The 16293-nt window shown below is 42.7% G+C and overlaps 1 protein-coding gene and 1 pseudogene across 1 annotated transcript in view; one reads left to right on the plus strand and one right to left on the minus strand.

Annotated features, from left to right (window-relative positions):
* The window catches only part of DENND5B (DENN domain containing 5B), a 138091-nt gene that overhangs the window by 35765 nt on the left and 86033 nt on the right, over positions 1 to 16293 (minus strand). The window contains exon 17 of the mRNA XM_027768116.1: positions 6770 to 6851. Within this exon, the coding sequence (XP_027623917.1) occupies positions 6770 to 6851 (82 nt within the window). The remainder of the gene's footprint in view (positions 1 to 6769; positions 6852 to 16293) is intronic.
* Positions 1351 to 2520, plus strand: LOC102483515 (histone H2A.Z pseudogene; annotated as a pseudogene).

The raw sequence follows: 16293 nt of genomic DNA on the forward strand, positions 1-16293 counted from the left end.
GGCAATGTGGGAGTGTCCAGTGCCTTAACCACCATGCCACCTGCTGGTCCCTCATTCATTTATTTTAATTTGACCAGAGAGAGAGAGACACACAGAGAGAGGGAAAGTGAGAACGCAAGCCACCAGGTCCGGGACTCGAACCGTGGCAGCCATGTGGGAGTATCCAGTGCGTTAGACACCACACCACCTGCTGGGCCCTACTGAATTAATTTTTAATAGAATGGATTCATGGGTATTATGTTATTCTTTGGGTTATGCTCCAATATTATACTCTAATATTACTTACTTTATTGCTCAATCGTTCCAGCTTTGGCCACCAGCAGCTCTCTGAGCTTGGCCCCTGCGTTTTTCTGAAGTGACCCTTATCATTTTCGGAGCACTTCCTTACTTCTGGCACCACAAGATGCACGAGGCTCATCCTGTGTGTTTTCGATCTCGGCCCTGGGATCATTCACATATCTAGGGAGCCCTGATTCCTTTCCAGTGAGACCAGTACTCAGAAACCAGTATGTGGTGCTGGGTGTGCTGATACTGCAGTATTACTGCTTCTAGGTTCTCTCGGCGGAAAGAGCTCGGAAATCCATCAGTGATGGCTGGGAGCAGGCTGAGGGGTTGACTGAAAAGGAGGAGCGCAGGGAGTGTTTGAGGCAGTGACACTGTTCTGTATCATGACGATGCATTGGTGAAACCCACAGAACTATACACCAATAGAGAATCCTGCTATAGATAAAATTAGCAGGGGCTGACCTCGTGGCCTGGTGGTTAAGGGAGCTAGCTTCCACGTGGCTGGCCACAGGGCTCAAATACCGGCTTGGGCAGCTTAAAAAATATGCTGGGACAAGTGTGTGTGCACCCAAATCCTGAAAGGATGAAGAAATGGAGGAGAAGGAATTGCATCATGACCATGCCCCACTGTGGAGTGCTTCCTCCTTCTCCCTCTCTCTCTGGTGAGCACATGCATCCTCTGGCATGCGTTCACTTATTTATTTCTAAATTAATTAATTAATTTAGGAAAACCCCCAAACCAAAACAACAATCTGGATGTGGAAGGAATCCAAAATGGAAAGCAAACAAGAGCATAACTGTGTTATAAATGAATAACGTAACCATACTGAAGGAAATGGACAAGAAAGAACTAACCCGGGTTTCAGGGAACAGTATCTGACCGGGTGCGGTTAGCTCAGATGAAGAAAACTACGTAACCACACTGAAGGAAATGGACAAGAAGAAAGAACTAACCCGGGTTTCAGGGAACAGTATCTGACCGGGTGCGGTTAGCTCAGATGAAGAAAACTAGGGCTGAACACAAACACTGCCTGGCTGGGCACGCCTGCTTCTCACAGGGGTACGGTTTAGCAGCTCAGAAATGACTTAATGTGTACACAGGGTTATATGGGTAAGAAGAAAACATATTTTAGATAATGAGAGTCAGGATTCTTGCGGATAGAGAACAAAATTACAAATAAGGGCCTGGCCATGGTGGTGGCAAGCTGGGTGTCTTTAGACAGCCACGGCAGGCAGGAGGGTGTCATGAAGCTGAGGCTACGTGGGAGGCTGGGGTTTGGTTCCTGACCCAACCTAGGCAGACGCAATGCATGTGCCCGTGCCCCTGACCAACTGAGAGGCTGGCCAGGACTATGATGTGGTTAAAGCCTGTCAGAAATCTCTCTTTCCTCCCCTCTCCTCTAGTGTGCATGCTCTCTCTCTGATTAAAATAAAAAGAAATTACAAATAGTAAAACGGAATGACCCCCATGATACTGAGTTGGAATCAGAGATATCATTATAAACTTAGGAGTTTAGAAAATACGTGTGCGTGGGATGGGCAGATGGTGTGTGGTGGTTAAAACACTGGACTCCCACATGACCAACTGCAGTTCAACTCCTAGACCTGGCAGCTTTCTTTCTCACTTATCCCTTTCTCTCTCTCTGTGTCTCTCTGATCATATTAAAAAGTAATAACAGGCAGTTTGAATCGCGGTGCGACAAAGGAGTAGCTAGTGGCATCTCACTGTGTGTCTGACTAGCCCTTTTTCTGCTTTGCTTGTGTGAGCTTCAGCAGAATTCGAAATGGCTGGCAGTAAGGCTGGGAAGGACTCTGGAGAGGCCAAGACAAAGGCGGTTTCCCGCTCTCAGAGGGCCGGCTTGCAGTTCCCGGTGGGCCATATTCATCGACACCTGAAATCTAAGACTACCAGCCATGGACGTGTGGTTGCGACTGCTGCTGTGTACAGCGCTGCGATCCTGGAGTACCTCACCACAGAGGTACTTGAACTGGCAGGAAATGCATCAAAAGTGGGTAAAGTCGCCACTGGCAACTTGCTATTCGTGGAGATGAGGAATTGGACTCTCTCATCAAGGCTACAATTGCTGGTGGTGGCGTTATTCCACACATCCACACATCTGAGTGGGAAGGAAGGACAACAGAAGACTGTCTAAAAGATGCCTGGATTCCTTATTATCTCAGGACTCTAAGTACTCTAACAGCTGTCCAGTGTTGGTGATTCCAGTGGACTGTATCTCTGTGAAAAACACAATTTTGCCTTTGTGGAATTCTATCTGAGCAAGTTGGAAGTTTAATTAGCTTTCCAACCAACCAAATTTCTGCATTCGAGTCTTAACTATATTTAAGTGTTACTGTGGCTTCAAAGAAGCTATTGATTCCGAAGTAGTGGGTTTTGATTGAGTTGACTGTTTTTAAAAAACTGTTTGGATTTTAATTGTGATGCGGAAGTTATAGTAACAAACATTTCGTTTTGTACAGACATTATATCCACTCTGGTGGATAAGCTCAATAAAGGTCATATCCCAAACTGAAAAACAAAAACAAAAACAAAACAAATAAAATTAAATAAATAATTAAAAAATACGTGTGTGTGTGTGTGTGTATCAAGGGTACATAGATACATATATAAAAATAGAAACATAAATAAACATAGGAGTATGTGACTCACGAAGTGTGCTTCGGTTAGTACACATACATGTACCTCCAGACTTAACTTGACACTGACTGACTTACCGAGTCTTTACAACATCTTGGGAGAAGCGCTGTTATTATCCCCATTTTACAGGTGAGAAAATGGAGACTGCAAGCAACTGCCCAGGCTACAGAGCTGGTGAGAGGCAGGGCTGAAACAGCAACCCTTACAGGCTGGCTTCAGAACCCCGGTCTTACTCTGATGCTATCTGCCTCTTACAAAAGAAGAGAGTAACTCTAAGCCGTTCGCCCCTCCTCCCAAAGTATCAACATCAAGTAGACGCGGCAGAGGGTGAGGGATAGGGAATCAAGGATGGCAAAAAAAAAAAAAAAAAAAAAAAAAAGGAAAAAAAAAAACACCCAAAAAAAATAGTGAATTAATGTAAAAAAAATAAATTTAAGGAAAAGGGGAAAAAAGAAAAGTAGACAAAGTCAATTAGCAGGAAGCTGGAAGAAGCAGGGCAACCCTGTGTGAAGGGGCCATCTCCTGATTAGGATTCAGAAGTCTGGCTCGAGGTCACAGCTGCAAAGCTTTGAACAACCGTCACCTTAAGGTGATCAATGGCTTCTATGAAACCACTGCAGAGCACACGTGGTTTTACGTTGCCGAGAAGAGAGCTAGGATCGTTTTCTTCTCATGGTTACAAGTAGTCCTCTTACAGCAACTCCAAAGGAATCGTAAACCACATAAGGACGACCACTTTCGTTTACCAAGGAATAATGACATTTAACTTATCAACATACAACCTGATTCAGAAGAAAAGCAACATTTAGTTAGGTACACTTTTTACATGGACTCACTCATTTTCACTCCTATGAGATAGATGCTCTTTCTCTATTGGAGATGGGACAACTGAGGCACATGGACATTATAACAACTGTCTAAAGACACCCAGCTTGCAAGTGGTAAAGCCAGGATGTGTTACCACGATAACATGCTCCCACTCACAGGAGTTATGTTTTTCAGTTGCTGATGTCTGACAAATAAATGCCAATCATTAATGTTAATAAAGCACACCATGAAAGAAAACAGTCACCAAGTGTCACAGAAGCTACGACATTCAGCTTATACCCACATGTTTTAAGAGTTGACTATGGTGTCTAAAATGAATAAAAGAAAAAAAGCCTTTCTACCTTCCTCATTCAATAAATCTATTTTATGTATTTTGATGTCTTCTAGAGATTTTGAAGACCAGTAGCTAGAAGTGACAATTCTCAGATTTATACTTGCTTCCAACTAAATCAACTTGACAGCAATTTTTCTGCCATGTGACCCACTATTACTTATAGACTTCTTTGTATCTGTGGGCAGCAGGTATTTAAAAGCTTCCAAAAAAATGAAAAAAAAAAGTTATAAAATAGTTTAGACATTCTTATAAAACTCTCCCCAGCTACATCTTCCCTTTAGATTTAACATCAGAAAACAATAGTATTAAAGTAAAATAATAGAATATGCTTTCTTCAGAATATATAAGCAAAAAACACACACAGCCGTAATTATCTGCAGAAATGACGTGAAAAGCCATAAAGTATTTCAAAGTTACCACTGTATGCTAGCATGCGTAACAAATACCTCATGTCTTGGATAAGAGAGACCCTGAGTGTTGGCAACATAACTCCTGAGTCAGATTTTCTTCTTTCTGGTCCGAGGGCAACTATGTAGAAAAATATCAGCAAAGTATTAGAAAAATAACAGTAAGGACTTAAAAAAAAATCTATGTGGTTCATAGTTCACAAGTAAATACTTTGAAATTGTTTTGATAAGGACAGAAACGCTGGGACCAGCAGTTGGCGTAACGGCTATGTTGCTGGACTCCCATGTAGTTGACCATGGTTCGAGTTCTGGACCTGGTGGCTTAAACTCATGCTGGGTGCGAGTGTGTGCGTGTCCAAGATCCCAAGAGGAGAATGGAGGAGAAGGGAATGCGGTGTGGCCATCCCCCTTGAGGGGTGATTTCTTGCTTTCTGTTCTCTGTATTTGTGGCAAATAAAATTAAATAAATAATTAAAAAATACGTGTGTGTGTGTGTGTGTGTATCAAGGGTACATAGATACATATATAAAAATAGAAACATAAATAAACATAGGAGTATGTGACTCACGAAGTGTGCTTCGGTTAGTACACATACATGTACCTCCAGACTTAACTTGACACTGACTGACTTACCGAGTCTTTACAACATCTTGGGAGAAGCGCTGTTATTATCCCCATTTTACAGGTGAGAAAATGGAGACTGCAAGCAACTGCCCAGGCTACAGAGCTGGTGAGAGGCAGGGCTGAAACAGCAACCCTTACAGGCTGGCTTCAGAACCCCGGTCTTACTCTGATGCTATCTGCCTCTTACAAAAGAAGAGAGTAACTCTAAGCAGTTCGCCCCTCCTCCCAAAGTATCAACATCAAGTAGACGCGGCAGAGGGTGAGGGATAGGGAATCAAGGATGGCAAAAAAAAAAAAAAAAAAAAAGGCAAAATATACAAGACCTAAGAAATGGAAAATTATTTGTTGATAACATGTGATGTGCTTGATTGAGCCAATATACAGTGTATTCTGGATGGAAAATTCATCTTGTATGCTGTAATGATGTATAGTGAATTAATGTAAAAAAAATAAATTTAAGGAAAAGGGGAAAAAAGAAAAGTAGACAAAGTCAATTAGCAGGAAGCTGGAAGAAGCAGGGCAACCCTGTGTGAAGGGGCCATCTCCTGATTAGGATTCAGAAGTCTGGCTCGAGGTCACAGCTGCAAAGCTTTGAACAACCGTCACCTTAAGGTGATCAATGGCTTCTATGAAACCACTGCAGAGCACACGTGGTTTTACGTTGCCGAGAAGAGAGCTAGGATCGTTTTCTTCTCATGGTTACAAGTAGTCCTCTTACAGCAACTCCAAAGGAATCGTAAACCACATAAGGACGACCACTTTCGTTTACCAAGGAATAATGACATTTAACTTATCAACATACAACCTGATTCAGAAGAAAAGCAACATTTAGTTAGGTACACTTTTTACATGGACTCACTCATTTTCACTCCTATGAGATAGATGCTCTTTCTCTATTGGAGATGGGACAACTGAGGCACATGGACATTATAACAACTGTCTAAAGACACCCAGCTTGCAAGTGGTAAAGCCAGGATGTGTTACCACGATAACATGCTCCCACTCACAGGAGTTATGTTTTTCAGTTGCTGATGTCTGACAAATAAATGCCAATCATTAATGTTAATAAAGCACACCATGAAAGAAAACAGTCACCAAGTGTCACAGAAGCTACGACATTCAGCTTATACCCACATGTTTTAAGAGTTGACTATGGTGTCTAAAATGAATAAAAGAAAAAAAGCCTTTCTACCTTCCTCATTCAATAAATCTATTTTATGTATTTTGATGTCTTCTAGAGATTTTGAAGACCAGTAGCTAGAAGTGACAATTCTCAGATTTATACTTGCTTCCAACTAAATCAACTTGACAGCAATTTTTCTGCCATGTGACCCACTATTACTTATAGACTTCTTTGTATCTGTGGGCAGCAGGTATTTAAAAGCTTCCAAAAAATGAAAAAAAAAAGTTATAAAATAGTTTAGACATTCTTATAAAACTCTCCCCAGCTACATCTTCCCTTTAGATTTAACATCAGAAAACAATAGTATTAAAGTAAAATAAAATTATAGAATATGCTTTCTTCAGAATATATAAGCAAAAAACACACACAGCCGTAATTATCTGCAGAAATGACGTGAAAAGCCATAAAGTATTTCAAAGTTACCACTGTATGCTAGCATGCGTAACAAATACCTCATGTCTTGGATAAGAGAGACCCTGAGTGTTGGCAACATAACTCCTGAGTCAGATTTTCTTCTTTCTGGTCCGAGGGCAACTATGTAGAAAAATATCAGCAAAGTATTAGAAAAATAACAGTAAGGACTTAAAAAAAAATCTATGTGGTTCATAGTTCACAAGTAAATACTTTGAAATTGTTTTGATAAGGACAGAAACGCTGGGACCAGCAGTTGGCGTAACGGCTATGTTGCTGGACTCCCATGTAGTTGACCATGGTTCGAGTTCTGGACCTGGTGGCTTAAACTCATGCTGGGTGCGAGTGTGTGCGTGTCCACGATCCCAAGAGGAGAATGGAGGAGAAGGGAATGCGGTGTGGCCATCCCCCTTGAGGGGTGATTTCTTGCTTTCTGTTCTCTGTATTTGTGGCGAGTGCACATGCCCTATAGCAAAAACCTCTCAAAGAAAAAAGAACAGAAATGCTAAATTCTTTTCATATTCTACAAATAAATACTTTAAAATTGATGAGAACAGAAATGCTCAAATTCTTGTCTCGAACAGTGCTACTTTATTAATACAGTAAGCTGGATATTTTCTTTTAATCTGGGCTACCTTCTTTTTAAAATTTTATTCACTGTCATTATTTTATTTTTTATTTTTTTGAGGTTGACCAGAGAGAGAGAGGGAGAATGAAAGTGAGAAAGCAAGCTTCCAGATCCAGAACTTTAACCATGGTCAGCCCTGTGGGAGTCCAGTCCCCTTAACCACAATGCCACCTGCCAGCCTATGGGCCCGCCTTTGGAAAGAAAAAAATTTTTTAAAGGTTTTGATGATAGGGCACATGCTCTCATTCCACAGACAGAAGATAGAGAGAGAGTAAGACGGAAAGTGAGAAATCACATCCCAGGGGTTGACCATACCGCAATCTCTTCTCCTCTCTTTTTCTCCTGGGGTTTCTGGGCACCCATACCCACATACACATACCTGGAGTGAGTTTCAAGCTGCTGGATCTGGGACTCAAACTGTGGGTTGGTCATGTGAGACTCCAGCGCCTTAACCACTATGTCACCTGCTGGCCCTGCCTTTGAAAATTTAAAGTGAGTCATAAAAGCCCACCTAGCAAATACTGTAATGTCTACCAGTTTGGGCTATAGGCTAGTCGTTTTGTTTTGTTTTGTTTTGTTTTGTTTTTAATTTTGCCAGAGGGCAAGTGTGCTCACAGGAGAGAGGGAGAGAGAAAACGAAAGGGAGAGAGGGAGAAGGGTAGAGGAGAGGAGATGCAAGAAAAAGAGAGAAGAGTGAGAAAGCATCCCCCATGGTGGATGGTCATCTATAATCCCTTCTCTATTTTTCCTTCCGGGATTTTGGGCACACAAACACAGGTGCCTGGAATGCTTTTCTTTCTTCCTTTCTTCCTCTTCGTCTTTTTTTAATACTTAATTTTATTTATTATTATTATTTTTTAATTTGACCAGAGAGAGAGAGAGAAAGAAGGAAAGTGAGAAAGCAAGCCGCCAGGTCCAGGACTTGAATTGCAGTCAGCCAAATGGGAGCTCAGCACCTTAACCAACATGCACTTGCCAGCCCCTCCTCCTGCTGGCATGCTTTTCAAGCTGCTGGATCTTGGATACAAACTACGTGGCTGGCCATGTAGGATCCCTCTGCCTTAATCACCAGGCCATGAGCTGGTCCAAACCAATCATTTTCTAAGTTATTCACGGTAGGGGCTGGCAGGTGGTGTCACAAGTAAGGGCTTTGGACTCCCACATGGCTGACTGCAGTTCCAATCCAGGACCTGGCAGCTTGCTTTCTTGCTCTCCCTCTCTCTCTCTCTTTCTCAGTCTGTCCCTCTCAGGTCAAGTTAAAAATAAACAAAAAAGTAAATAAATAAAGTTAAATAAATCATTCTTTTAAAAAAAAAGTTTATTCACTGTAATAGCTCTGGATCATTCCATGAGAGTAATGTCTATATATTAAGCTACTCGGCATGTCATTTCTGGGTTCCTGAACTTGAGTCAGAATTTAAACTTTAGAAGACTGTTTTAACTCTAAGATGTTAGGGATCTTCAGTCTGGTAAGATTTTACTTCAAAGTTCAGAATCCAGCTAGAGTATGTATATCAAGAAAACTCGGTAATCTAAATAGATATTTAGAAGTATTATGTCCATGAGTTATTCTCTTATTTTTAAAAATAATTATTTTACTTAACTTTATTATTTATTTTAATTTGACCAGAGAGGGAGAGAGAAAAAGACAGGGGGAGGGGGGAGAGAGAGAAGAGGGAGAGAGAGAAAGTGAGAAAGCAAGCCGCCAGGTCCGGGACTCGAATTGTGGTCGGCCATGTGGGAGTCCAGCACCCTTATCCACCATGCCACCTATGGGCCCTGAGTTATTCTCTTATAAAGCCAAGTATAGCTAACATTCATGAAGGACGACCATTTTTCTTCTCTAGCAATGGCTGCGCCATCACCTACTGCCTAGTATACTGTAGCAGGGATGCTCAGTCTCACTTTTCCTGAGATGCTATGGAGTTCTGTGCCCTTATTTCCAATTCCCCATCTGTGATTGTAAACTAAGGGGCAACATTGCATTTAGCCCATACACTGATACAATCAGAATTTCGGATGTGGGTTTTTACCATATATTAAATTTGTTATTTTGTCTTTAGATCCGTTCTACTTTGGGAGGGTAGGCTACAATACTGGAACATGTGAACATGTAAGAATGAAGCTGGCCCCGAAGGAGATAGCCCGAGGACACTGTGTATTAGGATCTGCACGCTTTTGGCACTCAGTGATAAAGGCTGGGCTGATCCTTGGCAGATATAAATGAATACAGATAAGGCTGCCAGGAGGAAGAAGGTGTGGCCAGGCCAACCATGGCATTTCAAACCAGGTGGGTGATAAAGTAGGCCATTTGTTGTGGTAGCTTGGGAAGGAAGTTTTCAACAGGACACTAAAAAATCTGGTTCATCTTTTCACCCCTTCTTTATTCATGAAAGAGCATGCATGTGTGCTATGGAAGAGAGAGAGAGAGGGGGCGGGGAGGGAGGAAGGGAGGGAGAGAGAGAGAGAGAGAGGGGAAGGGAGAGAGAGAGAGAGAGAGAGAGTCAGAAGTGCTGTGCACAGGGTTGCTCACACCACAGTCCCCTCCTTGTCTTCCAGCCCGTCACAGGTCGCGTCTCGAGCACTTGCCCATATGAACGGCACGTTTCTGGCCAATGGGGCGGGGGCATCCTGCTGCATTAGTCACAGGGGATTCAGCTTCTCTTCAGTAGCATGTTATCACTCTGCCATGGAGCTGGTTCAAGACTGGTTCACCTTGGGACCAGCAGTTAGCATAATGGCTATGTCGCTGGCCTCCTATGTAGTCGACCGCGGTTCGCCTCCCAGACCCGGTGGCTTAAAACTCACGCCGGGTGTGTGTGCGTGCGTGCCCAAGATCCCGAGAGGAGAATGGAGGAGAAGGGACGGCAGTGTGGCCATCCCCCTGGGGGGTGATTTCTCGCTTTCTGTCTCTCTGGTGAGGGCACGTGCCCTATAGCAAAAACCTCTCCAAAAAAAAAAAAAAGAAGACTGGTTCATCCCGATACTCAGGAAGAAAGGATGCTGAGGAAACAGTCCGAGCCCTTCAGAGAATGCCATTTGTCCATTTGTGTCCTGGACGGAGACTATTGCCACTTCCGCGTGTTATTAAAGAAAGTGTGCCTCTTTTGGGGAGGAAGTGAAATATCTCAGAGAATGCCTCTGGATGCCAGATGATCAGACAGTAGGAAAGAGGGCCACACAAGTGGAAGAAACAGGTTGAGGAGGAGAAGGGACAAGGCGACGAGGCAGAAGAAAGGAGCTGAGACCACAGCAAACCGGCTAGAGGGAGAGCTGACGGTGATAAGGAACTAAGCTTCGGGACCAGAAAGTGGCGACAGACTCTTCATAAAAGAGGAATCTGACATTTAAGAAGCAGTAACAGCCACCATAACAGCATTTAGCAGCATAAGCATGTTCTACAAATCCTGCTTTGGTACCCAATATTCTAGCACCCTCCATTGCTTAGTGTTCCTTAGATACGTGCTGCATGTTTTTATGTCTCCATGCATTTAAGGTCTTTAGCTCATTCTCTAGCACTTCCGCATCTTTCTTCTAGTGTTATACATAGACTATTGACCACTTCAGGCAGAAAAGCTGTACAGCTTAATGATTGAGAACATGGCTTTCTCGGGGCCAGCAGGTGGCATGGTGGTTAAGGTGCTGGACTCCCACATGGCCAACTGCAGTCTGAGTCCCTGACCTGCCAGTTTGCTTTCTTACTTTCCTTCTCTCTCTCTCGCTCTCTGTATTTTTCTGGTGAGTGCACATGTCCTACAGCAATTAAATAATAATGAGAAATCAAATAAAATAAATTATGATTTTCAAGCCACCAGGTCTGGGTCTCAAACTGCTGTCAGCCATGGGGGAATCCAGCACCTTAATCACTATGCCACTTGCTGGCCCCATAAATAATTCTTTGTTGTTGTTAAAGAATGATTTTATTCATCTTTATTTGTTTATTTTAATTTGACCAGAGAGGGACAGAATGTGTGTGTATGTGTGTGTGTGTGTGTGTGTGTGTGTGTGTGTGTGAGAGAGAGAGAGAGAGAGAGAAAGTGAGCGAAAGCAAGCTGCCAGGTCTAGGACTCGAACCACAGTTGGCCATGTGGGAGTCCAGCACACTTAACCACCACACCACCAGCCAGCCCCATCCCATAAATAATTCTTAAAGGAAAAAACAAACAAAAAACAACAGGGAAAAAAAAAACAACAAAACCATGGCTTTCTCAAACCTTACAGAGAAATTAATAGATTCTGTCTTTGGATGAGCCAGTAGCCTCTCTATCATCTGTTTCCTTATCTGAAAACTAAAACAGTATACATCCTAGTTAAACAGATGAAAAGCACTCAGAATAGTGCCAGGCACAAAGCAAGTTCTTAATGAAATGAAATAAAATTTAGCTCTAATTCTGCCTATGTATGGGATATTTCCTACATATCTTCTCTCCCCTAAGGCAAACTACTGGATAAGTCATCCCCTCTCTTTAACAAGACTTGTAAAACTGGACCTCTATCATAGAACATTCCACAATTTTACATTTCACATTTGTTACTCTTATTAAATTAAATTATGTCTCTTAAGGACCAGTCATATCCACTTCTCAGAATACCCAGGGGCCCACCTGACTTCCCACGGTACATGCTCAACCAACATTGAGGAAGATGAAGCTGCGTAGGGCCAGACGGCAAAACCTTATTATTAATTCTTTTTGTTTTTGGGAGAGGTTTTTGCGATAGGGTGAGTGCGCTCGCCAGAAAGAGAGAGAAAGAGAGATAGAAAGTGAGAAATCACCCCCTAAGGGGATGGCCATGCCGTAATCCCTTCTCCTCCATTCTCCTCTCGGGATCTTGGGCACACACGCACATGTACCTGGCGTGAGTTTAAGCCACCAGGTCTGGGACTTGAACCATGGTCGACTATATGGGAGACCAGTGACATAGCCATTACACCAACTGCTGGTCCCAGATGGCAAAACTTTAAATGCAAAGGTAGAACTTGATCCTAGGAGGAGGGAAGAATTGTTTTTTAAAAGTCCCGAGTGCTTTTCTTTTCTTTTTTAAAAAGATTTATTTATTGGGAACCAGCAGTTAGCGTAATGGCTATGTCGCTGGACTCCCATGTAGTTGACCGTGGTTCACGTCCCAGACCCGGTGGCTTAAAACTCACGCTGGGTGCGTGTGCGTGCATGCGTGCCCAAGATCTTGAGAGGAGAAGGGATTGTGGCATGGCAATCCCCCCTCGGGGGTGATTTCTCGCTTTCTGTCTCTATGTCTCTCTGTCTGTCTGGTGAGTGCACACGCCCTATAGCAAAAATCTCTCTCAAAAAAAAAAGAATTATTTATTTAATTTTATTTATTCATTCATTTTTCATTTTGACCAGAGAGAGACAGAGAGAGAGAGAGAGAGAGAGAAGGAAAATGAGAAAGCAAGCCACCAGGTCCAAGACTCAAACTGTGGTTGGCCATGAGGGAGTGTCCAGCACTCTAATCACCACGCCACCTGCTGGCCCCCCGAGTGCTTTACAATGAGGTAAATGGAGTGACAGTGTGACAATATAAAGAAATATACGCTCTGGACTATTACCTAGCAGGAGAATGCACCAAGACAATGGCAGTCCGCAGAAACAGAAATATGCAATGGCAGAAAGCACAGGACTTAATGACTGACTGACTGGTTGTAGAGGACGAGCAAGATTCATGAGTCAAAAATCATGTTAAGTACTGAAATAAGATGTTTGGGGTCAGCAGGTGGCGTGGTAATTGAGGGCATTGGACTTCCACATGGCTGACTGAGGTTCAAGTCCCAGACCAAGCAGTTTGCTTTCTCACTTTCCCTCTCTCTCACTCTGTCTCTCTCTGGTCAAATTAAAATAAATAAATAAAGTTAAATAAAATAATTCTGAAATAAGATAGTTCAATACACATGAAGGGACTTTAAAAAGTTTCTGGAAAAATGAAATTAAAGTTTATTTTGGTGCAAAAAATTTTTAAAAATTCATGCATAGATTTTTCATAATATGAATTTTCCATTAACTTTTGAAGACCCCCTTGTACTATCTCAACTATTAGGTTGTCAGAAAAGTCATGACATATTTTTCTATATTTTTCTACACAAATAATGTATCAGGACTTTTCTGACAACCCAGTAATTATAATATTCATACATAACTCCCATCTCCCCAACCCCTCACACACATATATACACTCCCTTGTGTGAGTCTAGCACCTTAACCACAATGCCACCTGCCGGCCCTGGTTACAAAACTTTTACGAAAACAAAATCAGGGGCCAGCAGGTGGCATGACGTTAGGGGACTGGACTCCCACCTGGCCAACTGAGGTTCAGGTCCTGGGCCTGGCTACCTGTTTTCTCACTTCCCTTCTCTCTTTCTCTGTCTCTCTGGTGAGCATACGTGCCCTATAGCAAATTAAAAAAAATGAGTAATGGGGCCAGTAGGTGGTGTGGTGGTTAAGGGTGCTGGACTCTCACATGGCCGACTATGGTTTGAGTCCCAGACCTGGCGGCTTGTTTTCTTGCTCTCTCTCTCTTTGTGCTGTGTGTCCTACTGTGGTCAAATTAAAAATAAATAAATACATAAATAAGTACAGTTAAAATAATTCTTTATAAAAATAAAATAACAGTAATAATAAATACAATTAAATAATTCTTTTTAAAAAAAATCTGTATACATCATACCCTAGTTCTGGAGACAATAAGCTACTCTTATTTGGTCTTCTTCAATTCACTGGGTCTTCTCATGTTAGTGTCTTTGATCAACATGACAGCCCTGGCACAGCTAATATTATTTTCCCTAGCTCCTGGATGAGGAAGCAGAAGATCAGAAAGGTCACGTGACTTTCCCCGGGTCTCACAGTAAATAATATTGCTCCTCCTACCTCAGCCCACTGCTGGCAAGATGAGGTGAGTCTTAGCAGCTTGAGAGAGGAGACAGACACAAGACCGTACAGTACTGGATCTGCTCACGGCCCAGTGCTGCCAGTTCTGGGGACACCGTTAAACCAAGGGCCTCTCACCTGGCGATTCTGCAAGGTGCTCTTGTTTCTCTTCTCTGTCTTGAAACTGAATCAAATGTGACCACAGAGCCGACTTCCCCTGAAAGTACAGGACACATATAAAAATGTTCATGTATAAGAAATAATGCACTTAAAAATAATTACTCATAGAAACTATTCATAACAAAGTGGTCGTGGTGAGCCTGACTCATCCACTTCTCACTGTGTGGCATTCTGAGGGTCTTGCTGCGAGCACTACAAGCCTCACCCTTTGCCTCACAGAGAAGATCGGAGGACCCTGGGAGAGGGAAGGGAAACAGCCAAAGAAAGAGCCAGAAAGGCAAGCATGAAGATTTCTGCTGTGTGCTCTAGCGACTCAGAATGAATCTGTGCACAAGTATGTGTGAAACACATCTGGATACTGCGGTGGCAATGAGGGAAGGAAACTGGGGTGAGAGAACAAGAAAGGGAGGAACAATGAAACACGCACACATCAAAAAGTCAGAACGAGAGCCTAGAGAGACCAAGCAGAGAGATCGCTTGAATTGCTCCACCCTGAATTATGAGGTAACTTAATGGTAAAAAACTATTAATTCAGGCTAGATTTTTTCCTCTTAAACAGCAGCAAACACAGACATTGAATGGAATCTACAGAGCATACAGCATCTGCAATGAATGGGCTCCTTTATTCTTTCCTGTTTATCAAGAAGGATCTCCAAACCACCCCCATCATGTTTTTTTTTTTCCTTTTTCCCTGATACAAAAATGCCTGTGGCACATCTTCTGACAAAAGAAGCTGTACTCTTTTTTTTTTAAAGAGAGAGAGATTTTTGCTGTAGGGCACCTGTGCTCGCTTGTGATACAGAGAAAGAGAAAGTAAGGGGAATGGCTACACCACAGTCCCTTCTCCTCCATTCTCTTCTGGAGATTTTGAGCCCGTATGCACACATATTCGGTGTGAGTTTTAAGCTGCTGGGTCCGGGACTCAAACCATGGTCGACTAAGTGGGAGTCCAGTAACAACCATTCCGCCATCTGCTGGTCCCAAGAATGTGTACTTTCTATGTTCTATTCTTCCTAATGCTCCCACCTGCCCATGTCACCAGGACCTCTGGAGACTGTTACCTGCTTAACCTGCAAGCCGTGGCTCCATATCCTCTCCAGCAGGTCACAGAGGCTGGCAATCAAGGTGTTCTCCTCCAGGCCGGTGATATTGGCCTCGCCATGGCCCAGCTCCACGGCTTCATGACCCATCTTCTCAACCAACATGCGTTTTGTCTGAAACCATCAAGTGTGCGGGTGAGTTGCCTCAGTGGTAAGCCAAAAACCAAAGCAAACCAGGACTGCATCAGGAGGCCTGGCCTTCCTTTATTATATTCCCAACTGTGGATTCTGCATCACTTTGGGAGAACTGTCTTACTCACTCTGGCCAACTAGAGTAAAATCGTCTATATCCTACTATTTTGTCAGAGAAACGGAGAGTCACTAAAGAGAGAATAAGATATTTGTAAAGCATTCCCACATTGATAAAATGCTTATGTACAACAATTTCTAGATTGTTACCTTCGGTGACATTGGGGAATTATGCCATATCTAGAAACCGCGCGCATAGATTTTTCATAATATGAATTTTCCATTAACTTTTGAAGACCCCCTTGTACTATCTCAACTATTAGGTTGTCAGAAAAGTCATGACATATTTTTCTATATTTTTCTACACAAATAATGTATCAGGACTTTTCTGACAACCCAGTAATTATAATATTCATACATAACTCCCATCTCCCCAACCCCTCACACACATATATACACTCCCTTGTGTGAGTCTAGCACCTTAACCACAATGCCACCTGCCGGCCCTGGTTACAAAACTTTTACGAAAACAAAATCAGGGGCCAGCAGGTGGCATGACGTTAGGGGGCTGGACTCCCACCTGGCCAACT

This window comes from Tupaia chinensis, unplaced genomic scaffold (genome assembly GCF_000334495.1).
Source record: "Tupaia chinensis unplaced genomic scaffold, TupChi_1.0 Scaffold145519_1, whole genome shotgun sequence".
NCBI classification, from domain to species: Eukaryota; Metazoa; Chordata; class Mammalia; order Scandentia; family Tupaiidae; genus Tupaia; species Tupaia belangeri.